Source organism: Argiope bruennichi, chromosome X1, assembly GCF_947563725.1.
Source record: "Argiope bruennichi chromosome X1, qqArgBrue1.1, whole genome shotgun sequence".
Classification (NCBI taxonomy): Eukaryota; Metazoa; Arthropoda; class Arachnida; order Araneae; family Araneidae; genus Argiope; species Argiope bruennichi.
In genome coordinates, this window is record NC_079162.1 from 99,716,817 (window position 1) to 99,739,894 (window position 23,078).

General features: G+C 29.0%; 1 protein-coding gene across 1 annotated transcript in view; it reads left to right on the forward strand.

Moving 5' to 3' along the window:
• Positions 1–691: 691 nt before the first annotated feature.
• The window catches only part of LOC129958848 (jouberin-like), a 47,399-nt gene continuing 25,012 nt past the window's right edge, over positions 692–23,078 (forward strand). Inside the window, exons 1-6 of the mRNA XM_056071569.1 lie at positions 692–963; positions 4,847–5,006; positions 19,018–19,113; positions 20,515–20,608; positions 22,395–22,487; positions 22,672–22,770. Of these exons, the coding sequence (XP_055927544.1) occupies positions 951–963; positions 4,847–5,006; positions 19,018–19,113; positions 20,515–20,608; positions 22,395–22,487; positions 22,672–22,770 (555 nt within the window). The 5' untranslated portion in view covers positions 692–950. The remainder of the gene's footprint in view (positions 964–4,846; positions 5,007–19,017; positions 19,114–20,514; positions 20,609–22,394; positions 22,488–22,671; positions 22,771–23,078) is intronic.

A 23,078-nucleotide genomic window follows, 5' to 3' on the forward strand; every position in this document is an offset into this window, starting at 1 on the left:
CAGCAAAGTACAGAAGAAGCGGCGGAAATAAACAAACTAGTTGGCGTCAATGGCGCCATTCTTGGCAAACTACGTCACTGTCAAAGTCTCACATGAATGGTTGAATTTCATTTGCAAACGATATTTCCGACACTGTCGTCTACGTTTTCAAGCTGGTTGAAAAAAGCTCGCGATGACGAACATCTTGCTTGATCGGTTTTCTGCTGGCATAAACGGAAAACTGTCCACAAAAGTGTAGACGGTATTTGTCCTTGAAGGTAAGGCCTTTACATGGACTAAAGCTAAATGCTATATTGTCTAGCAGTACTGTGGAAAGTGCAAGACATTCACTCGATTGAAATTTTGTTTGGAAAATTAAAAACTATTCAGTTATGTTAAATTATAACGTATTAACAAACATTTGAATGACCATTCTCTATGATACATGAAGTTATTCAAAAATATAGGAATAACAAAAAATTTCTTATCAATATTTTAGAAGTTAAGACCAGGAAAAAGTTCAAAAGTACAGTACAAAAAATGTTTTTTTTTATAAAAACTAATTTAAAATTCTGTCTAAATAAATAATCATTTCACTAAAATCAATTTTTATCTGGATTTCAAGCTTCGTCACTTTTATTTATGGCGTGCAAAAATTTGAATACAATACAACAACTCAACTCCTTTCAATTTTCTTAACAACGGTTGCGGAGTAAACAATCGCAAACGTGATCGTTGTTTACGTTCCAATAACAGCCATTATTGCTTCAAATCCCTAACTAATCAAACTTTTAAATTCAAGTTGATAGTAGTCTTTGTTGTCTTTTAGCCATCCACAATCTTTATCTTCAAAATGTTTACAATTTTTATTTCTTCTCCTAACCAATGTGTCATTAAATTTGTTCAATTAATGGCTGTACTCTTATGATGAAAGAAGTCCTTAATTACAGCAGTATTCTTCACAAATTGACATGGAAAATAAAGGTTTGTTTTTAAATTTATGTAATAAAATTCAATCATCATGAAATTTCTTCGCAAGTCTCCTGCAGTAATGAAAAATATCCTAAATATAGTTCATCTTGATTATCTAAAATATGCATTTTCTGAACTGATAAATCTAAGTTATTCAAAAAATTCATCAATTCTGTATGGATTTTTTCTTATCTTCTGGGAAAAATTTGAATAAATAAGCTTTTCAGCACTTATGGGAATGTTAAGGTGTATGTTTTAGCTTGTATACAACAAAGGACAAGAAACATTTATTAACTGGAATTAGATTATAAATAATGATATAAATATTTGTGCTAGTATCAAAAAATTAATGCTAAACAATGGTGCTAAAAATGCAATTTTCTCCCTAACTTAAGAATTTTTTTTTTTTTTTTTTTAAATTTTTGAAAGGCAATGAGTTATTCAGTATTAATCACATAAAATTTTGTTCTGTATATTATTATAGAAGATATAATTGTTTTGTTTGGTTACTCAGTGTATTGTATTATGCCCTTGTGAAAAATTATGTGCATGATTTGAGAAATTTTATATCAATAAAATTTATCCATTTTATATTCTTTTTTATAATTTTTTACTATCAGTTTTAATTTTTAGATATTAAATATAACTTTCTATCATTCATTTCATTATAAACTTGATGTTATATATAACAATTTGCTTAACTGATTGAACTAAAATTGAGTTCAATAAATATTAAAAGTAGACTTAATAATTTAATATTACTATATCAAAAATTCAAAATAGATATTGTGATAGTTTAAGCTGTAGTGTCACTAAACAGTATGAACCCCATCACAAATGTTTGGAGTGGGGACCTTGAAACATTTTGTAAACAAAAGACTTTTCATCAGTTTAGCAAATATCGATAGTTTTAGCAAATAAGAACTCAAACTATTGATTAATGCTATTAATTGTAAATGCTGATAAGCTTATATTCATTTATTTTGTTTGTTAATTTTGCTTAAATTTGAAATGTTTATTAAAAACATTTATTTTTTTTAATCCATCTGATTGTAGGACTCAACTTAGCTGCTAACTCACAGTTTAACAATTTATTTTAAAAAACTAATGGTTAAATTATTTTAATCTTATGATTATTTGTAGGCTACAATATCAAAAATGTTATCAAGTACTATGGAACATTTTGCGATAATTTAGACACTAATGTAAGTAAGCAATATGGACCGCATCGCAAGAGTTAAAAGTGGAGCCTTAAAATATTGAACTCATTTTTATCACTAATTATATAAGTATATCATTTTTTGATATTTTTAATCATTTCTTATAGAATTTGGTTTTATCAACTTTTGCTTGAAGTGCTAGTTCCACATTATGTTGTTATCTTTAATGATTACATTTTAGCCAAACCCTGACTATAAGCATGTAATACAAAACTGTAATTTAATTTTGTGCTGTTCATCATAGCTTTGATTGTATTAATACATTTATATATATATAAATTCTGGAAAGTTGAACAGTTCAAGTACCATTTCAGGTTAGGGCCCCATGCATTTTGTCTATCCTGCCACCCTATAGTTATGCTAGCGAATCCAGGTTATATACTCTATGAAATATATTACAATGTGTTAGAAAAGATTTAAAAAAGACACTTATTACCAATTGCTTAAGCTGAATATAAAATTGAGTTGTAGTTGCTTAATTAAAATTTTTGTATTAAGGATTACCTCAAAGCTAATCAAAATTTGTTTATATTTTCCATTTTAATAGCAGAATGAGAGTGTGTTGATGAAAATACAAATAAAAATATATTATTAAACAGAACATGTAACAAAATAATTGCAAATGGAAGATTTATTTTGATTGTTTATATATATATAAGTAACTATGATTATAATTTAAATGAGAAACCTACAATAAAATGGGTGATTAAACATAAATAATTTAATAACATTAAAGTGGAACTTTCAATATGAAACATTTAATGATTTGTAAGCAGTCTTTTAATAATCAACCTCGTAACATAAAATCCATTGCAAATTTCTTTACCTGGCCTATTACAGATAGTAAATTGTTAAAGCAATGAAATAGTATGACCAATTCCTTATCAAAAATGTTAATCCAGTTGCATCTGATTATGTACACATATATTTGTGAAACACACATTACTATCAGAATAATGAAATTCTGTATGCTTTAAATTTTATTTCGAAGTATCTGCTTTTAATTTCAAAAAGCTGAAAAGCCATTGCCGTAGAGGCTTGATTAAATATCCAGAGGAAGAATATAAATGGGTTAAATCATAGCCATACATATTTAAATATTTGTATATTAACCTATTAACATGGTGTCTGAGTGTAGTTCATGCATCAAATAACCATATTTTTCAAGTACTAAGCAAAAATTGTCATTCACGGGCATTATAATTCAATATATATATATTATATGGAATCTATAAACATCTCAAGTGAATCAATGCAACATATCTTTCCAAATCCACATATATTATTTAATTAGATTGTGGATAAAATTAGATTGCTAATGGGTTGCATTCTTGTGAATTCTTTCTGAATTGGAAGTATTTTGCATTCCAAACTTCTTAATAAGTCTGTGATTTAATATTAGTATACATCTCAGGTTTTGTCATGCGTACTTTATATTTTGCTCAATCTATATTAATTCAAAAATTTCATTGATTTTTTTTTTTTTATTTTGTTCTAAAGAACTGCAAAGAGTTTTGAAAATTAGTATTTTCTGCTTTTAAAAAGTAGTAATTTTTAAATAAGTTCAAATCCATATGTTCATTTCATATGAAAAATATTGCTGTGCAAAGCATAGTTTAGCCTTACAATCATATTGCAGGTATATTATACAATATTAGGATATTGTATTCTGTCTACTCTTTTTACGAAGGCAGTTGATATGATGTATCACTCACCAAATAAAGAAACTATGCATGATATCTAACATTGATTGTATTTTAACTTAACTGTGTTCTGATGTAACATCCCTTCCAACTGATAAGATATATATAAAATACCAGAATTAGATTCACATATTGCATTTATTATGAATTTATGCGAGCATGAATTCACTCTATTCCGTTAATATTAAGTTAATTTTTAATTCATATCATGTATTCATTCTTTAAAATTTCAAACATGAGTGTAAATCTTTGTGCTTCAAAAACAATAATTTTTTTTTTTTTTCAGATATAATATTATTCATGTAAATGTAATCAGAAGGAAATATTATTACTTGAATGATAACAGGGATTATTTTGCAGTTATTTGTTACACAATCAATACAAAGGTTGTAGTATTTAAAATAGTTTTCATTTAAATTAAATTCTTTCTTGGCATAATAATTATAATTTTGTTGATAACGAAATCAAATATTTTGATGGAAAGTCAAAGAAATTAGAATTTGTGTTTTTTATGATGCTCCATTAGACTGACTAATGGAGCTCTTCCATTCTGTATTATGTCTGGTATCTGTCATATTCTAGATGTCTTATAGAAAGCCTGAAAATAGAATGAAATAAGAAAATTTATTCAGAAATAATGATGAATCTTCAAATTTAAAAATCTTAAGAAATATGATAATGATAGTTCATAGATTTCTTGAACATTATAAATAACTATTTGCTATCATAAATTTATCATTAGATTTTGTTTTATATTAAAATATCTTAAATGTGTTGTTAATATAAATATTTTAAATGTAATATCAAAGCTTTTTTTGCTCAAATGGCTATCCCAGAGTGTTATTTTAGATCATGGCTATGAACCGAAAATTCCATATCAAAGAAAAATGACCATTGAGAAGAGTGGCTGATAAAAATGTTTTAGTCTGATACATTACCTGTGTTTAATTGCTGTTATTCTTTTCTGTATAGGAGATCAATCATCAAACACAGACATGCATTCAAATGATGGTGTGGTGAAAATAACTGTGCATCACTGTGAGCTGAAATTAGAGAAATTACTAGTGCAGCCTGTTGTATGTATGCATGTTGTCGATTCTAGTCATGGATGCTATGTTAAAAAGCAAGATAGGTAAATTATTTAATATTCGTTTGTTTATTATGCTATTCTTGTAAATGATTTTCTAAACAACATATTTCCAAAATATAATTTAATTCTGTAATTTTTTTTAATTTATTTTATATATTTCTGTAATTTATTTTGAATCCATTAATTCAGTCCAGATCTACTTTTTCTTGTTATTTTAAATGTATTTATTTTTGTTTTAAGAAAACTGTGCAAAATTAGAAACGTGTGGTGTCATTTACATTATATAGAATATCCATTCTAACCTTAGCCCAATAACTAAATTCTAATGTGTTAATCAACATACTATCCTAATAGAAAAACATTATTTAAAGCCTTTTTTTTTTTTCGGCTTTAAATGATATAAAGAATTTGTTTTATGTTTTATATTATTTGAGTCAATAAATATGTTTAGAAATTCAATATAATAAACAGAAAGTCAATAAATATTCTTGAATATGTTTAGATATTTAAATTTTTATACAGTTCTCTGGTTCTATTAATCATATTTAGTAAAATATTCTTGGCACACTATTTCAAATAATTAGGTACCACTTTTGGGGGATTAAAGCTAATTGAGTTACAAAGCTTTGAATTTCCTTATTTTAAACCAATCAACGTCCGCCTCAGACCATGCTCGATTCTACCATTGTTGCAAAAAATAGAAAGCAGCCAAACATAAAATGCGACTGCCTTCACCAAGACGCATTTATTATTTTGAAAATGTCGTATTTATTTATTTGAAAAGGTGTACCACATAAAAGATTCAATCGCAGTATCGCATGATCAATATATATGTAAATGTGGCTTATTCGAAAAGTAAAATCCGAATCGCGAGTTTCAATGTTGCGCGAACATTGAAACGTGTATGCACACGGGTTCCCTGCATGCCTTGCTCGTCAAACGATGCCATTTGCCTTAGTATTGTTGCAGTGTACTATTTGCAAAACCGAAGCAAATCTTTTTTTTTTTTTTTTTTTTTAATTTTGAAATAGTTTTTTGTCTAAAGCTCTGTTCAACGTCCTATTTTATTTCCCAAGCTAATCCCATCAATAAAAGCAACGGTGATTTTAGTGGAAAAGGACATGCGCGCTACAAACACCAGAAATCGATGACTAATGGAAATGATTTTGGTATCAGATTATTGAACGATTTCCATTGATTTAATGGGAATAGTTTGATAATTCCAATGAAAATGAAGTATTAAATCCATGAAATTTATTTTTCTTGGTTCCTAATCAAGAGCATAATTCATCACATTTGAAAGATAAAATATTACTTCTTTTGAAAAAAGCATGTGTAGGTATTAAATTTTGTAGAGAACAAAGTTACACATTACATCAAACATATCTCGGAAGTTCCCGTGCGATTTAGAGAACACATCCCAAATACGAGTTTTATTCCTTGTGTTGCCCATTCTTTAAATTTAGTCGGCATCTTTTCTGCGGATAGCTGTAATTCAGCAGTTTAAAAATTTATGTTTGTACAAAAATTATTTGTCATTTTGTCTGCATTCACTTATTGCTGGCAAATATTAAATAAAAATCTGGAGAATTGGCTTTAAAAATTGCTATCTCTAGATGGTCGGCTAGGGCTGATCCAGTGCTTGCTTTAATAATTAGTTTTAAAACATAATAGAAGCTTTGTCAGAAAAATAATAATCGCTAGCAAAAAAAAAAAAATCCTGTTGCAGCTGAAACTGTAGATTTATTTAAGAAAATGTTTAAGTATGAAACGGTACTCATGGCAGCAATTTGGAATGCCATTTTTAGAAGAATGAATGAAACATTCTTACAATTCGTTGAAAGTACACTTTTTCAAGAATTTCCCTTATTAAAATCATTAGAAAACTTTATTAGACAGTTTCAAAATGAATTTTCAAATGTATAAGAACAAGCCAATTCCATAACAGTGTTAACTTATAAGGATCATATTCATTAAAAACATGCACGGAAAATTTTTTTTTTACTGAAAATTCGTTTTTCTGCATGAAAAATTTATTTATAATATTTTTATTGTTATTTGTGACAATTTAACTGCAGAAGCTTCTAGAAGAAACAAAAATTAGGGGAATAATTTAGAAATATTCAGAATATTTTTTTTTTTTTTATGTTAATACATCTAGAGCAGAAAAGAACACTTGTCTTGATAAACTTAAATCTATTTAGATGTAGATACTATCTATATCAGCCGCAAAACCACTAAATTTTGTACGGGGACTATTGACGACATGGGCAAAAGGGATCCGCAAAGAAAAAAAAAATAGTTCGAAAAGTTACCGATTGGGGAAATGTGGCGCTTTTGATCTAAATTTTAATTATAACTGCACGATAAAATTTTAAAAAGATACAGTAAACAGATAAACGAACAACAAAAAATTAATTTATTTTTTCACAAATGTGCTTTATTCGAAAAAATAACTTCTGTAAATGGTTACAAATTTAAAAAAAAAGAGGAGATTCTATTTGACTCCTAATTTTTCTTTGTTCTTTTGTTTTTATTAAGTAGAATCGCTTTCCCGGGTAAGACATCGGCTATTTTCGATATGACCTCTATTTTCTTGGACTAAGCATTGCATTCTGTACACCATACTCTCTACGGCTGAATGCAACATTTCAGGAGGCATGTTCATAACAGTCCGTGTTATGTTTTCCTTTAAAGCTGGTAAGTTCGGGACTCCACAAGATAAACCTTCGATTTTAAATAACCCCAGAAAAAAAGTCACATGGGGTTAGATCCGGGGTGCGAGGTGGCCATGCAACACGAAAACAGCGACTAATGATTCTTCCTTCTGTAAAGTGATGGCGCAACAGTTGCTGTACGTGTGTACCAATATGTGGGTGTGCTCCATCCTGCATAAAGACAATTTTATCAAAGCATTGCCTTTGTTGAAGTTGTGGCATTGCAAAACTGCTCAGCATATCATGATATCTTTGAGCGCTTACAGGTCTGCGATCCTGCTTGAGTAATAGTCTCAAAAAAAGTATGGTCCGATGATAAAATCTGCTGTAAAACCACACCAAACTGTTATTTTTTGAGAATGGAGTGAGATTTCTTGAAATGCATGGGGTTGTTCAGATTCCCAAATTCTAGAATTCTGTTAACAGTCTCATTCAAATAAAAATGGGCCTCATCTCTCTAGAGAATTGCCCAAGGCCAATCCTCGTTGACCTCCATCTTGGCAAGAAATGTCAAAGCAAAGGTTAAGGCTGTAGGTTTTAATTCATGCAAAAGGCTAATTTTATATGGATAAAAGTGAAGAATTTTTCTTAAAACTTTCCTTACTGTTGAAGCACTAACATCCAGTTGTCGGGCAACTCCACGTGTACTGCTATTACCAGCAGTGCTCGTCTGATTTCTTTCAACGATGGCAGTCGCAACATCTGTCATCGTATCCTCCGATACCGGTTTTCGTCCTCTACCAGGCCGAGTTGCGAGAGAACCTGTTTTTTTTTTTTTTTTTTTTTTCCAAATTTTTTAATCATTGCTTTCACTGCATTAAGATAGAGGTCTTTTACATAAATTGTTTCCACTTCTAAATTCGCGAAGAGCGGCCGCTGCCGCTGCATTGGACTGATTAAGATAAAAGAGCCTCACAAGTAATGCACGCTGTGCTAAAGTGAGACACATTTTACAAATCAACTGATACTTGAAATGATTTTCAATGCCCCACTTCTTTTTTATAACTCAAAATACTGGCGCTGGTGTCGACTACGTAATAGGGATATTGCATTTTACAATTTTTCCCTGTGTTTTGTGCGAAATTTTAGCTGTCTTAAAGTGTAAAGCGCCACATTCCCCCCTATCGGCATTTTTTTTTTTTTTTTTTTTTTTTTTAGGATTTTTTTTCCCATGGCGTCAATAGTCCTCGTACAAAATTTGGTGGCTTTGCGGCTGACAGTTCAAGCTACAGAGGTCTCTGAGTACCATTAGTTTAAAAAAGATCACCCTGTATATGTGATATAGCTAGTACAGTATTTTATGGTGGATTACAGCAGTTCTTATTGCTTGTAAAAAACAATAGAGAAAAATTTAGTAACCCAACTGAAATGTGTAAAACCTCAAAAGTGCTATCGTCAAGATTTCTGAAAATTTTGTTGACTCTCCTCTGAACGATCTCATCAGCCGTGAGATAATTTTCTATTTTGAAAAGAGTTAATTATTATTGCAGAAGTTCAGTGTCAGAAGACAGATTAAATACCACGTCTTTACTGTGCATAGAACAAGAATGGTGAAATAGCATTAACATATCTAAAATAATTAAAGTATTTTCTAGAGAAAAATTTATTTTGATTCCTTATTTTATTTATAATTAGCTTATAAACACTTATAATAGCTTTTTTTCAAGGCATTGTGCATTTCCTTTACATGATTTTGAATCTTATTACTTAGAATCACTTTCTAAAGAGTGCTTGAAAAACGGAAAAACAATTTTTGTATTGATCATAACTAATAATTTTTTCTTATATTCATTAATTAAAAGGATGGAAGGTTTGAAATATATGTTCTCATGTAACAGAACCTAATTTCATTTATCATATTCTATTCAAATTATTCCTTTTGGTATTTTCGAAGGAAATATTTTAGGTATTTAAAAATGTATTAATTTATCATGATTGTCTGAACAAAGTAATCTAGTTTCATTTTCTTTTTGGTAATAATCTAAGCCATTTTCAGAATGATCCGAATTTGCTTTCAGTCTTCAGTTTACTTTAAAGTACTTTATGGATTACTTTTTCTAAACACTTTTGTACTGTTCGTTTCAGTATCCTGAGACTACCACGTTTCGACGGTTCTATCTCATTAAGGAGTGAGGCGCGGAAGGATGAGCGCATTTCCGGAATTTAGCTTTGACCTTGAATTGCCCCTATCAGATACTTTTTTTTTTCACGTGTATCTGAGTGTTGTGTCTTTCGGACCGTATTTTAACTCAAAACTGTGTATTGATTGCTTTATGGCTAGTTCAAGTGGCAAAAGGCTTTCAGGAGTAGTACGAAGAAATTTGATATAATATCATTAAATATTGTGACCAAGAAACAGAAAACAGAGAATTATTTATTCCTATCACACATTCTTCGGAACGAGCCAGCCAAGATACCGGCGTTTCTCTTAGTGCCATTAAGAAGATTGGACGGGAAGCAAGAGATGAACTTCATCCAAATTTTGCTTCACCTAAAAGAAAAGTGAAGTTCTTGAAAAAACATTAGTTGATGAATTCGACTGTGGCATTATATGACAAATTATGCATGACTTTTATGTCAAGGAACGAAAAAGCCCTTGTTTGAATAAACTGCTTCCAATTTTGATAGAAACAATGAACTTTATGTGGAATAAGGAAACTAGAAAACATTCTACATAAAATTGGCTTTAAACGGAAACGATTTCAGAATAAACGAAAAATAATAGTTAAACGAAAGGACATAATTTTAAAGAGCAAGAGATGAACTTCATCCAAATTTTGCTTCACTTAAAAGAAAAGTGAAGTTCTTGAAAAAACATTAGTTGATGAATTCGACTGCAGCATTATATGACAAATTGTGCATGACTTTTATGTCAAGGAACGAAAAAGCCCTTGTTTGAATAAACTGCTTCCAATTTTGATAGAAACAATGAACTTTATGTGGAATAAGGAAACTAGAAAACATTCTACATAAAATTGGCTTTAAACGGAAAAGATTTCAGAATAAACGGAAAATAATAGTTAAACGAAAGGACATAATTTTAAAGAGCAAGAGATGAACTTCATCCAAATTTTGATTCACTTAAAAGAAAAGTGAAGTTCTTGAAAAAACATTAGTTGATGAATTCGACTGTAGCATTATATGACAAATTGTGCATGACTTTTATGTCAAGGAATGAAAAAGCCCTTGTTTGAATAAACTGCTTCCAATTTTGATAGAAACAATGAACTTTATGTGGAATAAGGAAACTAGAAAACATTCTACATAAAATTGGCTTTAAACGGAAAAGATTTCAGAATAAACGGAAAATAATAGTTAAACGAAAGGACATAATTTTAAAGAGAATTCAATTTTTGAGAACCAAAAAAAGATATCGTATAGAAAATAGACCAATAATTTATGTTGATGAAACTTGGGTCGATAGTAACTTGACTTTTAATATATATTGGCAGTCGGAAAATGTAGATGGCATATTCCAAACAGGAAATGCTTCACGTCGCATTATTGTGCTGTATGCTGAGGGCTTCATGAGATTTTGCATAAAGCAAATCTTATCTATAAAGCCAATGATACGAACCACCAATGATTCTAACACAGAAAGCCAATGATTCTAACACAGACAGATGAACTGGCAAATTTTTGGAAGTGGGCAAAAGAAAAATTTATCCTTAATTTGCCAGAAAATGCTGGGGTTGTTATTGATAATGCTCCATATCATACTGTACAGATTTTAATAAAAGTTCTAAATTCTAATAGCCGCAAAAGAGAAATTTTAATTGGCTGGCAGCAACTTCTATCATTCATTCGCCTGAGTTCTTAAAACTAGAATTATTACTACTTATAAAATTAAATGATCCCAAATTTAAGACTTAAAAATTTGATATTATGTTACAAGAACACGGTTTTCAAGTACTTCGCCTTCCACCATACCATTGCGACATCAATGCAATCGAATACATTTGGGCAGATATAAAAAGACAAATTAGAGATATCAACCCCATAGAAGACATGGATATGAGTAAATTACTCTGAGAAATGGAAAAGACCATACATGAAACGTCCAATAATAGGTGGCAGTCTCATTGTAAGCACATTGAAAAACTTGCAATGAAATAGTGGGAAAAGGACGTTATTAATGAAGAAATGTGCGAAACCCTTCAAATTTATTTAATGAAAGAAGAAGAAAGTGATACCGAAGCCACCCTTTCAGCGGAAAGTGAAGAGACGATATTTAAAGGTAAAATTTTGCTAATTATTTCAAATAATATATTTAAAAATAATAATATTCTTAAGTTGAAAAATCATTAATAATAATGTTTTTTTAATTTCAAAATATATAAAATATCATATATTTTAAAAATAATATTTTTTTAAAACGTTTCGTATTTACAGCAATTCCTTAAATGAAAATAAAATGTTTTAAATAGAATAAACTCTCGATTATCGATTGTTGTTAATCTGAAAATATCGTCACAAAATTCAATAGCATAAAAGAAAAGCATTTTAACATAAAAAAGATCATTATTATTTTGTAATAAAGTGAATTACCAAATTTTAAGAACAGAATTTTTTTATTTATTCATTATAATTTAATGTTTATGCCCCTTACACTAAATAAAAATTACTCTGAAATATTTTATTGTGCATTAGTACCTTTTTTCATCAGTATTAAAAATTATTTGCAATGTTTACGCCTCATAAATTCGCGAGCAATCCGAGTTTACTTTATTGCTGAATGTAAATATCTCCTCATTTCATCTTTCCTCTCCCCTCTATTTTGACGAATTAAACCCAACCTAACGCATGCACAAAAACGCGGAGGATTTTAAAATCCGTTGTCAAACAGTATATAATTTTATGCCTCTAAAACTTCTACATTTTTGAAAAAGGAAGAAATAAAATGATTTATAATAGATTGTGGCACATTAAGAAGAAGAACGGAGGGGGGGGCACACCAGTATACGGATATGAAGATTTAAATCTTGTCATTCTTGTTTTTATCATTATCGTATTTAAGTTCTTAGAATTATATTATTATTTTTTATCTTAATTATTTGTTGAATATAATATTCGTTTATTCGGCAATTGTAATCAAAGTAATTTTGGTAGGAAATCGCCTTTCTTTTATACAATGGATTATAAGTTGTTTCGGTGATACTTAATATAAATATTTTTATATGCGAATTACAGATATAATGCCGTAAATATATATGATTCCAAAATATATTACTTATTAACAAAGATTAATTAAGCTAATTACTAGGCAGTTAAAATAAAATAATATATAAATTGTAAAACGAAATTATTATTAATAGAAATGTTATTATGAATTAAAATATGTGAATTAATTTAAAATATTATATCTTAGAAATCGAAATTTATAAGTTATATGTGTGATTCTTTTAGAGGGCCCCCAAGAACTTTAGCGCCAAAAAACCCCAGTATGCTTGATACGTCCCTGCCATATAATAAGAAAGGTCATCAATTGTTTGAGAACATTGTCACAGGGGACGAGATGTGGATTTCTCACATGACTCCATAGTCAATACACCAGTCAACGGAATGGCGACATGCAGCATCACTCAAGTCAAGGCCAAGCAGACAATCTCAGTACGCAAGGTTACGGCAACCGTATTTTGGGATAGGCATGGAGTCTTGTTAGTCGAGTGCGTGCAGCAAAGGCTAACAATTAATGCAGCCACTTACTACACTATCCTGACTAAACTTCGACGTCCGGTACAGAATAAGCGACTTGGCTTTCTGGAGTTTTGTTGCTGCATAATAGTGCTAGATCCTATTCCGCCCTTCACTTCCAAAATCTGATAAGATCTTTTGGATGGGAACGGATTGTCCACCAGTCGTACAGTAAAGACTTGGTGTCGAGCGACTTTCATTTGTTCTGCTATCTCAAGGAGTTTCTCATTGGCAAGTACTTTTCCACAGATGATGAGATGAAAGAAACAGCTAAAGATTGGTTATCCTTACAGGAGGCAGACTTCTATGATTTGGGCTTACAAAAGCTTATAGGAAGTTATAACAAATATTTACACAAATATGAACACTATGTAGAAAAATAGATAAACATGTAAGGAATTTAATAAAAAAAAAATAACTTTTGAAAAAAATCTGTGATGGTTTATATTTTATAAGAAATTGGATCTTATATATATATATATATACACACACACAATAATAAAGCACAAATACACACAAAAAAAAACATTTGCATTTCACAGAACAATATAAGAATATACCAATAAATTAACCTCAAAAAATTTGAATGCTATATAAAAAACATCTTATTTAAAAATTCATTAAAAGCTTATAAAATTTATATAAAAAAGTTGTCAGTCTAATTAAATTTAATAAAACATCCAGAAATAGTAATTTGTTTTTGAAAGTTCTATGAGCGCAGCAAAACGTCTGCAATTGAATATTTTTGGACAGCCAGCCATGTTATTAATAATTTTATAGAAAAATAACTTGCAATGAATACCACTTCAGAATTTTAAACTATGAGTATTATAACTGTTATACAAATAAGTAAAAGCTGTAACCAACGAAAAATACTGTTAATTACTGATCCCAAATTCCATATTTCAGCAGATAATACAGAAATATCAAACCTTTGAGAATATTCAATAGAAAACGATTAGTTTCAAGTTTAAAAAATTGAAATTATTTTATGAGTTTGAAATAACACTATTACTATACGGTCAGAACGTTTTGCATCGAAAATAGCACCAAAATCAGTAACTTTATTATTATTGTTATTATATCTTTTTACACTCAAGATGATAATCAGACGCTTAATTCACTGATAAAAAAAAGTTTCTATCAATTAAAAAAATACTTAAATCTTATTTAAGACCATCGCTGTGGCAAGAAAAATGGGGTAATTCAGGTTTAATTGCATTAGGGAAAGATTTTTTAATAGATATCACCCTTTGATGGTATTATTTACGAGTTCGTAAATAAGAAAACAAGGAGAGTGCAATCTTAATATATTCAGTGGAATAATTATATTAAATGAGCTTGATAATACTTTTTAACTTTTTTACAATATCTACGTTTTTATATTTTGTTCCTCTATATATATTTTAAATTCAAAGAATGCTGATTTAAAAAAACAAAGATTTAAGATGATTTATAATCGCTCGATTAAATTTCTCGTTTCAATGGACTATGAATGCAATGCCGTTGTTCAAGTCTTTAGAATTCCCAAAAGTTTGCAAAACTAGGAAAAGAGCGAGGAATTAAAATTTTTGCCTTAATCTGAATCTAATATCATAGATGCAGCATTACGCAAAATCCGGCTTCGAACAAGTTTCTCGGCTACAGTCGAGGCTTCCCGAATTGTTTCTGGCCACTTAATAAAATAGTTCAGCGACACTTGGACATATCGATTGGCCTTTGAAGTTGCCGAAAGAGGTCCTAGAATATTCAAAACCATTCTCTCGAATAATACATCCGCATTATAGCGCTGCAAATGGCCTTTAATTCATTTGTTTCGTGTCCTTTTCTAAAACTTTGATGTCGTTCTCTGCATCACATTTTAAAGTGACGCGAAATCAATCCCAGTAAAATGGCTCCAAAGTTTTACTTAACGTTCTCCGTTTGCGCTTTCATAAGTTTGTTGCAGACCTTGTGGGACTCTGCTCATCGGGAATCACTTGTTATCGTCAAGAGCTTCCATCCTCAATTTCCCACTTATGGAACACCATTCTTAAGATGTAAAGTGTCCCAAAAAGCCCAGTATTTTTGGGCCTACCCAGACATGATGCTTTGAAAACAGACATACCCAGATAGGATTTTTTGAAGCTATTTCTTTCTAAAATGGTCGATCCACTAAATTTAATTTTTTCTCCAATATTAATCTAATGCTAGGATCTTCTATCTGCGCTTTTTGGATTTCTCTTGAAGACCAGAGTTCCATAGCTGTCGTTGTTAAAGCTTTCACGGATGTATCTTCCATTCCGAGCTTCTCTTCGAATCGTATAACGTTTGAAACTTTCAATTATTGGCCTTTTAGAGAGAGCATTTGCATTTCCTTGAGATGGTCCTTTGCTACGCTGTGTCCAGAAACAAAAGAATCACCTCTTCGGCTTTTCGTATATTTTTCTTTAGGTCTGAAATGAAACTAAATTTCTAGAAGAAATCCAAGCCGGAAATGCAGGGATCGTCAATTTCAGTCACTTAAACTATTCATATATTGAAATCTACTGGATCCATATTCGATTGATGCATTCATCTTATCTTGTATCTTTCCTTTTCCTCCAGCACCAGTCTTCAAGGAAATGCTTTAAGGCATGCAAATGTGCTGTTCCTTAAATTTTTAGGTCAAGTTTGCATTTAATAGAATTACATTAACACTAATAAAATTACATGTTGCTAATAGATCTTTCCAAATAGAATCCATTTTCGCCTCCGCGAAGTACGGAAACTTTCAGTACTTTTTTAAAAGTTTTATTCTTAGAAGACAGTTTCATTCCATAAGGCAGCCGAAAAATGGTTTCCTTGTAATTACTTGTATTTTATGTATATGTGTTTCTTTTCATAGCACTTGATTCATTCTCAGTTTCACGGTCATTTTCTATGATGTTAAATTCCCTTTTGAACTTGGCCCTTAAAGTTTTCATACTCGACTTTTACTACTTCAGTCTCGCCTTTTGCAGCTTGCATACTTCCATTCTTTTTACGCATTTAGCTTTCATTTCTTTATTCCCAAAACCCAAATACTCACGTATATGTTTAACCAAAACAGTTAGCTCGCTGCTCTGAGCCATCTTTTCTCGAGTTATCATCATCATTATACAATGTGGAATGCCACTTCTGTCATCAATATTACGGAAAAAAACCGAGTAGTGAAAAGTTCAACAGCCTCAATTACAAAAAATGACACTTTATTCTACAAGAATACACAGTAGGGAAACACAGCCGAAGCGTACACAAGAATGGCACTTGCAGTGAAAAACTGCATACATGTAACAGATCACTATTAAAAAATCGCAGCAGCACAAAGCGCTCAGAGAGAACTCAATTACTCTCAAGTAAACCACTGACTGCTGATCCAGCTCCAGCTCCTGGCTTCTTTTTGTTTCAGATCAAAGAAACTTTTAAAAGGATATCACATAATTTCTTCTGATTGATATCTCGCCAAAATTCTTGAATATTCTTTCAATTTTATCGCCAAAGTCGAGAGTCATTAACTCAGCATCTGTTCAACATCTGCTAGAGCTATCTGTAAATCTCTCTTCCTTATTAGGAATGGCGCAATATGACCAAGGCCAATGCGCTAAAAAACCCAATCACCCAACCAATCCTTATTAGGAAACAAACTGCACAAGGAAGCAATGTTAAAACAAATCGTAACAATGTACTTTTTGTATGCACACTATTGCTGCTGTATAATTAACAGTAAATTTTTAAAAGAAAATAAAAAAAAAATGAAGTAGGCATGATTCTCATGCTAAAATGAATTTGAGGTTTGAATCTCTTTTAAATTTTTTGATGATCTACCATCGGCAATCGCGTTATATTCGGAATTTTGCTGAGGAATTGATTTTTAACCGATTCTCAAATACATAATGATACGATTTTCTACTGATTTTTTTAACTGTTAAAAAATTGCATAGTTTTTTACTTTTAAATATATCGGGTTGGAAAACAAATGAAAGTATAATTGCGTGTGGAGGTGGCTGAAATTAAATGTTACTATAGAAATTTGAACCAGGCTTGCCTTGAAGAAACACTGCTGGTTGGTAGATCTTCGACCATTGAAATATCCTAAAATAAAGATGCTCAAAGCTTCTTTATTCAATCAATTTTAATAACAGAAGATTTGAACCTTTTTGTTTGAAATGTTAGTGGGTCAAGGTCATTTTACTAATTATGACTAATGGTGCTATGGGGCTCTAAAAATATCGCTTTCATAATCTTTTCATTGGTATATTTAGTGGCACAAATAGAAAACGTAATTCTTTACAGGGCATTTAAACTATTTTTCTAATTGAAAATATATACCTATTTGTAACTGTTTAGAAATCAGTTATTAGACCACAATTAAATCGAGCATCCTATGTAATGTTTCATGGGGTAAATTGGGCATGGAGTACATGACTGTATTCCTAATTCTACGTTGATAATCTTTCTTGCATTTTTATTCCAGTATTACATGTGGAAATCTGCTTAGTGTTATGTTTATTTTTATCAATTTCTGAATGTCATTGAAATCTTTCTCTTTTAATTTTTTAACTTTATTGTTAACCCTTTTCAAATCAATATTTACTTAATTTTAATCATATTTTAGCTAGCTCATTCAGTTATGAAATACGAACCTGAAAAATACTCTAATTTACTTGTATATATTAATTCACTGATATCCAGAAATCTAAAATTACTAGATGTTAGTGCAGTGAATCTTGCTTCTAAGTTGTTTAACCGTTTAACAACTTCGACGAATTTTAAGCTCGTAGGCCATTTGCCCCTTTTACTTAATACAAACTACTAATCCTATTAGCATAAAATATTATGCGATATTTCCACCATGTTATTCGATATTTTGAATGCTGGCTAGTGTCATAAAAATATCGAAATAATGTTGGGCATTTTGTGCTATTAGGGAACAGTTACCTCTTTTTAGGAACATTTTTAACTGTATTTTTAAAAAAGAAATGCAACTTAAGCAGAACATAAATTAAAACATTCTTTTTTATTATTTTGCTTCTTTAGTTTATTTGTTATTATTATGGTTGTTATTTAATTTCATAACTTCATACTTGGAGATATCTTTTCTTTATTCAGATATCTTTGTTCATTCAGATAAGTTTATATTTCAGAATGCTACATTTTGCTTTTTACTGTACTAACATTGATAAAAGAGTTTTGGTTATTATTTACATACTGAAAAAATAAAAGGACAATCACTTCATCATGAATATCAGGTTTCAATGATGGAGTTTCTGATTTAAATGACAAAAGATAGATTCGGTTATAATGAAATCAATAGTACAAAGGCAAAAGCTCTTTTTCTGGAAAATATTTTTATTTAACCAATAAGCTATTTCTGTTTATTAGCTTTTCACTGAAATTTTGTTGAGAATTACATTTTAAAATTGGAAGATAAAATACCAAGTTCCAAGCATCAATATGCACTTAACTTATCCGATGAAATCTGTAATGCATAAATTTTTTTTATCTGTTAGTTTTGGATGTCATTTGGGATTTTCCTGTTTAATAAAATTCTAAAATTTGGACAAAAATATGTTTAAATGCAATTTTTATTATCATTTATTATTATTATTATTACAAAAGAAATTATTTATTTATATTTTTAGCAAAAGAGCTGTTACATCTTTTTATGAAAACCAACGAGGCGATATTGATTATATTTTACCCATAATGACTCAACCATGTACAATTCAAGGAAAAAAGTAAGAATAGAAAGTACTTTCTGAATTTTAGTACTTAGAATTTTCATACATATCACTTATCTAGAAAAAAAATCATTGATTAAAATTTTTTTTAAACATTTTGATTGCTTTATATTTTACGAAAATCACTTTCTGATATCTAGTCAAATTTGATAATTTGTTTTTTCAAAAAATTCTAGTTCTAGTTTTCCCCTTCATATAACATTTGGCAAAACTTTTTAATTTCTGTTAAAATAAAGTTGTTTAGCTTGGTCTTTTTTAAGAACTTATAATAAGATATATAGCAACACGATAATGATTTTCAGTATTTAAGCTATGAAACTTCTTTAAAATTGGCATCCTAGTTCAAGTTACAATAAAACATTTTGTTTTTCATATGTAGTTGATAAATGAAGATTTCATGAGATAGGATAAATATTTTAAATATATATTAAATGAGATTGTTTACATTTATATAAAAAAAATCTAATAATTTAATAAACATTTTGCTGATAAGAGCAACTAACCGATGCTCAGCATCATCCTAGTATATTTTAGAATACAAAATTTCTTGTTAAATAACCCTGGTATAAGGAAGCCATGGCCATCTGGAGACTTGGAAGATAATTATAAACATTATTTATTTTAGATTATATTAGTTATACAACACTTTATCCATTTTAAGTTTATATCTTTTCTTTTTTAGAGTTGATTTTCTATTTTAATGCACAGTGCATTACAAGAATGTAAAATTAGGTTTAAAAAATATGAATAGATAATTTTCTATAGATTATTGTAGTGATCATTAGAATTTTTAATGGGAATGGACAAAATTTTGTATTTTCAGAATTTTAAGTTGATTATTTTTAGTTAGTTACTACTTAAATAATTTTTTTAATTATTTGAAAACTAAGATTATTTATGAGGAAAAAGTGAAAGAAGTAAGCCGAATTTTCAAAATTTTACTGCAGACAATTATTTCTCGCCAAAATGTGAACACATTACTGTGAAGTCCACTATAATATTATGTGGTGAATTTCTTTCCCCCCACCTCACTTTTTGTATAGATATAAAGAGCTCATAATATGAATTTCTAGCTTATTTTGTTAATTATATTGCAATTTCTTTATTTCAAAATTATGTTGGTTTTTTTTTTATTTATTTTAATGAAATACAAAACGTGAATTACTTACTTTTCAAAATAATATTTTCAAGCTTTTATTTGGACCATAATAATAGAATCGTTGAATGATGATTCTTATTAGGGTTTTTATTGAATATTCTGAAACTATTGGAATCACCATTTAAAACTTACTAAGACAAGCATTATATCACAGAAACTTAAAGATATTCATATGAAATATATTAACATAGCTACTAACTTATAAGTTTCATTATTTGTTTTTTTTTTGTTTTTTTTAGATTACAACTACTGCAGTGGGAAGAATCTTTCATTTTAAATGAAAATATGGAACACCTATTGAAAAAAGAAATAAGCACTATCTTATTTTTTGAGGTAATGCTAATAATATCATACAAGCCTGAGTACATATACAAGTAACCTATATATGTACTATATACTAATAAGTTCTGCATTTTTAACTTCATTTGAAAAAGATTTCTTAAAGCAAAGTTTATTTATATATAAGATATCCCCCAAAAAAAGGGAAACAAACGTTTATTTCCCAACATTTGCATTTATACATATATTTCTAGTTACAAATTATCATTAAATAAGATGGATAATTGTATGAAAACGCTTTGGTTTTTTTTCGGAAAATGATAATAAAAAGTTTTAAAAAATTAAATTTTACACAGCACCCATAGTATAAAAAAGTCAATTAGTAAAATGTTTCTTTTATATTCATCTCTGCACACCACAGTTTCATGCTTCTATTTAAAACATTAACAGAGATATGCTTATTTTTAAATTTAGAAGGTTTAATCATAAATTTAGATGAAAACATTTGTTTCAGGTATGCAAATTTATTCATTACAGAAAATTTTTTATATATAAATATTTATGTAGTAACACATTATATAATCATCATGACTTGAAAGACCTTTGCTAATTATGCATATTGTACTTCGCTATGATTAGTTGGGGTTGGAAAAAAGAATGGAAATTTGAACAGTTAAAATATCTCAGAGAAGTTATGGAATACTGGACAATAAAATAACATAAATTATTTGATAACAATTGTGCATGAGACATTAAGCTTTCTTAAAGAATGTCGTATATTTTAGTAACACGGAACATTTTGAAATGCTAAAGATTTAGGCATTTTGAATCATAATACTGCCTTAGTTACAGAAAATAAAGGAGATAAATATTGTGGAGGTGATAAAAGAATTAGTACAAAAACAATTTAAAAAGGAAAAGATAAAAAATATAATATGGTAATTTTTTCCTTTATAAGAAATTAAAAAAATGTATATTATTGTTGCATTTTATATAAAAAGATAGAATTTGGTAATTTAACTAATCTAATATATGGTGGGAAAAAAAAAGGTTTTCTTGTTATAATTGCCAGAATTGTAACAAATACTTTTCAATTGTGAGTTTTTTCTGTGTCACACAAAATGTAAATTTGTTTATTTATTCTGTTTCAGTTAAATAATCCAGTCCTTCTTTTTCTCTGCTTTACGTATTAATTGTTATTTCAAAGACCGAAAAGAATTAAAAAGAATGATTATTTCAATTTTTTTTTCTTTATTAACTAATTCGGTTAGAAGTTTATGGAAGCTATTAAAATTTACATATTTATTTTGATTTTATCATGTTCTTGAGTGCAATGTAAACCTCGTCTCTTTGGTACATTCCATTCAATTAAGAAATATCACTAAAATTTTCTGTTCTTTAACCACTCAGTAATAATAAAACGAAAAAAAAAAACAATGCTGTATTAAAAATCTGCAAATTTTAAATACTGAATTATTCTGTATTTTTCAATATAGCCCAGCCTTTCTGGCAAGATTAAATAAAATCTTGTTATGCATTATGTAGTTTTGGTTTATATCTGCAATTGGAAATGTTTATTGATTTACTTATTTATTTCTTTGTTATAGTTTCTTAAACAAAATTTATATTTTAACAAACAATAACATGGCTCTAATTCCCCCCCCCCCATAATTTTGATCTCCTACCTTACCTATATGAATTTCGAGTGCTTAGGTTTTGTTTAACTCTGTGCTGCAATTTGCAGTGTATTGTATGCATTCATTATCACCATTGTCATTTAAAATTAAAACAATTTTCTTTTAGAATTTATAGTTGTGTTACTGAAAATCAACTTTTTTAGGTCATAGATTTAGTACCTTTGACCTTCACAAAATATCACTATGAAAGATTAAATGAAAATGGTATGCAAAAGTTAGGATGGGCATTTTTAAAGGTGTGTATGGTTTTGTGTTTGAACTAAATTAAATTTAAATATTTCATTCAAAGTACTTAAATGTACTTTTAATTTTCTTAAAAATCGTGATGTGCATTAAAAAATAGAAATATTTTTATAACATTTACTGTTTATTAAGAAATTAATATTTGGTTGCTAAAATAGTTTTCAAAATTTATTACAGGTTTTAGGATCAAATGATGCAGTTAATATTGGGAATAAACTGCGTCTTCAGTTATACAAGCCTCACATTTCGCGTAAAAAGAAAACTAGTCAACTTGAAGTGAGTAGTATGTTGATCACTTATTTATATCCAATAAAGTGACTATCATCTGTTTAAAAGTATTTTTTTTTCAATTTGAGATGTTACAAATAGAAATCCTTCATAATATAGATTGATGTAAAAAAAGAATGCAAAATTCGCTCATAGAGAGAAGTACTGAAGAAAACTCACCGATAGTGCCGAATTTTATAAATATAAGCGAGAAAGCTCATTATTTTGTTAGTTGAAGTGCATTCTTTAGGATACAAGATTAATATTTTTCTCTATTTTTATATGCACTGTCATATAATCAATGATTAATATTTCAT